At 32.5% G+C, this 7890-nt stretch overlaps 1 protein-coding gene across 2 annotated transcripts in view; it reads right to left on the minus strand.

Moving 5' to 3' along the window:
- Positions 1-528: 528 nt before the first annotated feature.
- The window catches only part of LOC110450764, a 23932-nt gene continuing 16570 nt past the window's right edge, over positions 529-7890 (minus strand). For both annotated transcript variants that reach the window (XM_021498467.1, XM_021498466.1), the window contains exons 7-8: positions 5447-5568; positions 529-5178 (exon numbers count right to left, since the gene is read on the minus strand). In XM_021498467.1, the coding sequence (XP_021354142.1) occupies positions 4983-5178; positions 5447-5568 (318 nt within the window). In that variant the 3' untranslated portion in view covers positions 529-4982. The remainder of the gene's footprint in view (positions 5179-5446; positions 5569-7890) is intronic.

Genomic DNA, 7890 nt, shown 5'->3' on the forward strand with positions numbered 1-7890 from the left:
CCAAACCAATTATGACTTGTTATCTTGTTTATCTAACTCTCATTAAATAAATTTCAGGAAACATAATAAAGTTCAAATACTAGCACAGATTGATAAGCAAATGATGGAAAAATTATTTCAACATGTAATTCACGGTTTCAAAACAATAAAAAATACAGAAAAATATATTTCAACACTTCATAAGACACAAGGAAACGAAAAACAAAGAGAAAAGATGCAAGAATATTATGAAGGTACTTGTATCATGTTCTCTGAACTGTGTAGGATATAATGTTCGGCTGATTCCGAATTGAGCAATTTTAACACCAGATTATATTTGAAATAGGACAGGAAAATGGAAACATATTTTTATTGGACCTGATGCTACTTCTATTTTTCAATCAACAAATACAAAATTAAGGTCATACATTTTTGAATATATATATATAAATAGCCAAACATCATCATTTAAACACAATACTTTACATTGAGCTCTTCTATTTACATCAGAGATATATTCTTGAATTTTGATTATCAATTTCGGTTCCGTTTCAATCTTTTACATAGATAAGATGGCAAAAGAATTTCCACAACATGCCAGAACAGGGAAATGTTTTGGGCCAAATCAGGATTAAAACCTAAAATATTTATAACTCTCCACTCTACCAAATAATTTTCGTCATTGGTTCAAGGACCAAGAAATTCAACTTCATTACAACTACATCTACATCAATTTATTGCCTATAAGATACAGCCGTATTTTTTTTATGTACTACAACTAGTCTCAAGTTCTAATTTCTAAACATTTCTTTTATGATATTCAATCTATTGTATGAATAGCATACAGCTGTATCTGTGATTATTTCCCTTATATTGGTATTTTGATATAGGAGTAAAGTTTCCTACATCTTGTTTCTAGCTAAAGGAAAATGTCATTTGATAATTTTCTATTCTAAATTACTTTTACAACACCGACTTCATTGTCTCATTTTAATACACACTATAACAGTGTTCACTGTTTAATTCTATTTTTAGGATTGCTAAATTTTAAGTTACATTGACTGTGATGATAGTATATTTACTACATTGTTATACTGTCATCTTAAACTATGTCATGCTTGTATATATAGTTGATGCAGGGCCATAATGTAAACTAGACATTGTTTAAATAAAAAACATTGTTATTATTATTATTTATCGATGTACCACATATCTTAAAATTGATGCAACCAAATCAAAAACAGCTCTGCCCTTCCACAAACGGAGTAAAACGCATGACAATAATGATAGCAATTATCCGACAAAGTGTAGCATTTGCCTAGAAAGATGAACTAATGCATTTATTCGATGTACTTAATATTTTATTCATGATTTCTAGTACATTTCAGCCATTTCTTCATATTCTGCACATGAACTTTAGTTTTACGAATGTAATCTTCAAAGGTTTTTAAGTGAAAAATATGTGGATTTTGTTTCGGGTCAACTGGAAACCAAACGACTTCTTTAAATGTGTAAATACAAAATGGGAAAATGCTGTACATTTTATTGGATTGATTAATTTACGAGGTCTAGGTGTGCCGAAGATCCTGGATGCTCAGTATTTGTTATATGTTATTGACAAAGACAAAGGCAATGTACAAGGTTCCATCATAGGACTGATTTCATACATGATACAGTCACCTGCTCTGTCTCAGAATGCAATATATGAGGTGTATATTCTATATATATAAATATGTGTGTGCCCATCACTTTTGGGTATAAAATAAATAAAAAGATAACCACGTGAGCAAAAAGTGCAAACAGACAAAAATAAATCGAAAATGATGATTACAATTTGTAAAAGGTGAAAAAAATTTGATAAAAACAATGAAACTAGGGGTACATTAAAGTAAATGTGTTACAAAACCCACACTTTAATGCACCATCGAGCTAACATTTATATGTAAGATACATAATAATATATCTATTGAGGTAACATTCATATGTAAGATACATGATAATGTATCATATTCCCAGTATTGTTGAGGCTAAATTTCAATTTCGGTATCATTTGTGCCATTTTAAGCTAGATATAAAGAAATGCTTTATGTGAATTTGGGGAGAAAATTATCACATAATTTTTATTCTAACCTTATAAATACAATAATTATGGTAATAGTGACGTGATACATGTACATCTGTTGTGCAGCTACCCAATTTTACTGCTGATAAGCCCGATTCTTTGGAAGCATATATATTTATATACTGAAACAGATTGGGGCCATTCATTGAGAATTTCATAAATGGTGAAACAATATACAATTCCCAATAAAAGACAAACACCTATATCTTGTTAACATATACAACGAAATAGTGTTTAAAAGTAAAGACAAAATATCAATCAGAATGAGTGGAGGGCAACTCGCTGATAAAGCTGAGCCTAAAATTACCCTTGCCATCATTTAAGGACTAAACCCTCAGCGTAGTACATTGTATGTGCTGTGTCACAATACAATACATGCAGACATAATGATATAAATGGTCATAAGTCTAAAATAACAACCAACAGTATCACATGGATCATATGCGAGATATTAAAGAAGGAAATTGGAAAAAGATTATGATATATATAATGAAGGTATATTCCTCTAAAAAATATTTTTCAAAAGTAAAAATATAACCCTTTCATCCTGTCAATCTACTCCCTGACAAATATTGCACAAAAGAATTACTTTCCTGTAACAATTTTTTAAACAATTTTTCCAGAGATTTTATTTTAAAGATGTTCTTTTTTTAACGATTATTATATAAATTTAAAACATTTGTTTTAAAAAACTCAAGAGTTTTGACAACTTATGCTGATCCAGTTGAACAGTCAACATATACCGACTGTACATACAAAGTTCAGTATAGAGGTGAAATCAAATAGTGAACATGGATTTCTCTAAAGAAAATATGTACAATATTACAAATGAAAATATAACCCCCTTCCATATCGTCAATATTCCAAGACAAATACAAATAATGTATTAAAGCAACAATTCCCTCAATATCAATTTAAACTATCACAACCTCTTCTCAAGTTTATGCTCTTAATTTACTACATACGTTTTCAAAAATAAAAGTTTGGACAAATGAGGTATCCTGATGTGCATTGATTTAACAAAGGTATTATACAAAAGACATTTTGGTTGTAAATAATTGCATTGTATAGCATATATACAAGTAAAATTGCTATGAAATTGGTATTTGCTGTTATTTTTCTTATAAGTAAATAAATATACGGGGACAAATCAGAACAAAATTATTTGTAGAAATTTTCACGACGGGCATAACAAATATTCCAGTGTACAGATATAACACTGAACATAATTTATCTTGAAAAAATCTAAAAAAACAAATGAAATAGATATGATGTTAGAAAATAAATAAGGCGAAGAATTAAAATCGAACAACTGAATGAATACACAAAGACTAATAATGTATGACCATTAACTCATTCACCCCTAAAGTCACATTTGAACCTTACCATAACAAAGACTGGGCAAGTCCAGTTTAAAATTGTAGGGGTCAATGAGTTAAATTGATCAGTATTACAATATATTGATGCTTTGATATCTAATAGTTAGATCCTTTAACTCTTGACTTTCAAATTATTACCTAAAACAGATGTTTAACATACTTTTAAATTTGAAATTCTTTTGAAAAAAAAGACAAGAAAGTCACAGTAAGGCAGAATATATCATAAGAATGCATATAGTTTATATATCAGAGTATCTTACATTGTTTTTTTTTTAACTTATTTTCAAAACAACACATGAAAAAACAGACAGAAAAATACAATAGAGGAATGTAGTCTTACAATCGACCTGAGAGTCTTATTTGTTTTCATGCATTATACTTAGGAAATGCCACTATAGAACATGTTGTGTTATGAGATTCAAACGCCATATGAATGACATTCCACAGTGGTGATCTGTCCTCATATGGGCTGGTTTTGATAGAAAGGCACAAATACATTGAAAGTTTATCTCTACGCCTATTTCTTATGCTCAGTTTCAAAGGTTTCAATGGCAAAAACGATTTAAATAATTTTCATCTGTCCATAAAATTTATATTAAAACTCGTAATACCATACTGGTATGTATTAATATTATGAATTGAGATGAGGGGATCCATAGATAATGGTGCATTTACGACATAAGTTAGACGATTATGATAGATTTTGCAATGCACACTGATCAAACTCCTAAAACAAGCCTTCATAATTCTTCAGTAAAATTCATCAGTTTGGTAATAAATATTAGTCATAGCTTGACAAAGGGACCAGTTGGTCTTGAAACTTTGTGAAATGGTGCCACACTTAATACATACATTGTTTCTGTCTAAAGTAAAAGTTTAATATCCTTTCATATTTCTCCTAAACCAAACTTAAATATTTGATCACAATATGAATATTTGCAGTATGATTAAAGATTGTGTATAATAATAACCTGATTTTAGGCTTCAGATTTCCTTTATGAATGACGTTGAATTTCATCTTATCCTTCATTACGTTTTACAGAATAGGGCTTGAATTGCTGTGTAAGTTCAAATAGTAATTTGATATGTTTATCAAAATAGTTTGCTTTTATTGCAAAGACATTATACAAAAGTAAGAATACCATCACATCACTTTTTCCATTGGACTTGGAATTCTCTGATCCAAATATAACGTTAAAAAATCTTAATAAATTTCAAAAAATATTTTCGTTGTTAATCAGTTGAACTCACATTAACTCATTAGCTGGCACACACATTTGGACGCGTTACTTTTATAAAGGACAGGTTTCAAAAACAGAGTCTATGAACTTGGCACTTTAACTGTGTCACAATATACTGGGCCAATTTAATGTGTCACAATATTATGGATGCCATGTACTGGGATCATTAACCCTGGTCCGATTTACTGGACACCTAACTCATGCCAAAACACACTGGACACTTAAACTCGGTCCCAATATACTGTACACTACAACCCCCGTCTATGTGTAGGACGATTTCGCTGGACTCTGCAGTCCGATGTAGACAGGATTCTTAGCATCAGCAATGACTCGGACACCAAGGTAGGAAATGAATCCCTCAACTGTAAATGCCAGTCCAGACGAACTGAGAATCAGCTCATATGCTTCAGCTTCCTTAGAGTACTGGGCTATAATTGAGTTGGCTTCAGAGACGGCCCTGAGGTAAACAAAACAAGGGTATAAGTGAGAAACAGAATATTGAACTGCTGGTAGGAGGAACAGTATATTATAATGCTGACAAGAGTAGCCTTGAGAGAAACAGCAAGATGATTCGTGAAACACAGATGAATCAATTCTTCCGTAGATATATATATAAAATCAGAATTCTGCATATTATGAGAAACATACTTCCGCATGGAAATTTTCACCCTGCTGCAAATCTTAGATGAAATGAACTCAATATCCAAATACATGTGAGCAATTACCTGTTTTCAAGAATCCTTGCCTCTGACATAGCTTTGTCCTTGATGATCTCTGCCTGAGTCTCTGCCTCTCTCTTCCCTGTGTCAGCTTCAGTAAGGAGTCGTGGTCTCTCATTCAATGCAACCTGTCATTGAAACAATTGTTAGTCACCTCTTATTATACTGCCATATAATACATCCTATCCACAACTAGAGGAATGTGGACGAGCTCAAACGGATAAACAGTTGTGTGACCGCACAACGCACCACAGATACATCATGCACACACCATCCGCACAAAACTGTGCGATTTAGTAATCATTTGCTCCGTTGTGCGCTGATGTGCGATTTGGTGCAATTGTGTGATCAATATAATACGGAATGAAAATAAATTGGAAGACTAGTATGAAATAAGGTACAATGTTTACAATTGTATATTAATTTTACATCATATTAATTAAGACTATGTTCAATTTTACAGTATTGTATTTCACAGTATTACAGTGAATGTTAGACTGGCAAGAATGGGTTTGGCTTCCAGGTAACAAAACAGGTAAATAACATTCTGATGAGTGACCAGTTTTACCTGGCCTGTGCCTGACACAGAGAGCTGATATGTGATACTGTATGACCGTTATGAAAACACACCTGGACGTTAAGTATTTGTTATTTGTATTCGTTTTGGTCTATAGCTCCCCTTCGCCAGGATTTTCACACCTTGACAAGTTACGTAAGTGTCCTGGGTTAGGAAAACTGTGGTCGAGGTACATGTACAAAGTGGCTATTTTTACCTGTATATTGGATCCAGTCCACATATGTGTTATAATTTCAAAGGTGTTGATTTGGCTCATTTAATGAACATCCAAAACACTGTTTCTTAATTTAAGAAGATATGTATATATAGAAAGATCAGCTTAAATAAAATTATGTAGCTAGAATATAGAAACATACTTAAGAATCCAGTTTTTTATGTTTAAACATGAAACTGTATAATATTATATTGTTAAGCCACACCTCAATTTACACCAACCAGGATTGTTATCGCACAACGTTCGTGTGCACAAAAGTGCACAATCAGTAACTGTCCAGATGTTTATCGTTCGCACACCGTGCACACATCCTGATCCCACAACTGTACCCCTTACCAAATTTTATCTACAGATTCAAACTTTGTTTGAAAGGGGTATAATATCCAAGTCACAAATCCCTTCCTTCATGCAGAATAACATAAAATGTTCTTTCTTTAAGTTGTTTACAAACAAATCCAAGAAACAGTGAAAGAGAGTTGACACAAGATTTCTAGAGCAGAAATTAAAAGTTTCAACGGCAATACTTCCTGAAAAATAGTGGAATCACAAATTCCTTTCTTCATGCACATCTACATATTGTGTAATTTCACTGCGCCAAGTTATGTTTTTTTTCGTTATTTGATTGATCCTACTGAGGGTAATAAAAGCAATTTCTCCAAAGTTGATTTCAGCAGGTTTTATTCCTGATTAAACATATATAGATATCCATAATTGTGAAAATATTATAATGTTGTGATTAATTGATATTGGACTGTTTTGGTCGACTGTAATATGATACTTTTCATATATCTATCAGCAGAACAGGGAGGAGAGTGATGAGATAAAGCTTTTATTGAACTTCATTTCATTTTCTGAAATTCATATGCAGTAATTTTCTACCCAAGCTACAGTAATAATACAAGCTGGCCGGGGACAAAAAACTTTTTTCCTTTTCTCTTTTATTGCGATACCTCAAAACAAACATTTCTAGTGAATTGTAGAAATTAAATTCCAAACCGTTTAATGTCAACATCCCAGATTTGTAGATACAATATATGTAATGCTTTGAATAGTTTTCCCAAAGAGATACTGTAATATAAATTATGATTGGTCTAAAGTCCAAAATGAACTTGATGGATAAAAACCGAAGTTTTTTTTTGTGTGTTTTACATCCTATTAACAGCTTTGGTCATTTAAGGATGTGCCAGGTTTAGGTGGTGAAGGAAAACCGAGTTCCCGGAAAAACCCCACCGACCTACGGCAAGTACCTGGCAACTGCCCCACAAAGGTCTGGAAACTGTGACCCAGTGGTGGAGGGCTAGCTAGTGGTAGCAGAATGTCAGACGAATTAACCATTCGGCCACAGTGCCACCCCGTAAAAAACCAAAGGTAATTATAACAAGAGGCCCAAGGGCCTTAGCGGTCACCTGAGTTATATCATAGATACTGGTAGCTTTATTTTATTGTTTAGATGTGATGTGGAAATCAGCATGTAAACTAAGTGAAATACAATACTAGTCATGTCATCAATGGATAAGAATTTGAAAATATTGGTAAATGTTCCCTTTGGGGCCCCGCTCTAGCCCCTGGGGATGGGGCAGGAATCCTAATTTTACAAAGTAAAACTCTCATTTACCCAAGATGATTCTGACTAAGTTTGAGCAATTTTCTGCTGAAAAT

The sequence above is a fragment of the Mizuhopecten yessoensis genome, unplaced genomic scaffold (assembly GCF_002113885.1).
Source record: "Mizuhopecten yessoensis strain PY_sf001 unplaced genomic scaffold, ASM211388v2 scaffold5503, whole genome shotgun sequence".
Taxonomy (NCBI): Eukaryota; Metazoa; Mollusca; class Bivalvia; order Pectinida; family Pectinidae; genus Mizuhopecten; species Mizuhopecten yessoensis.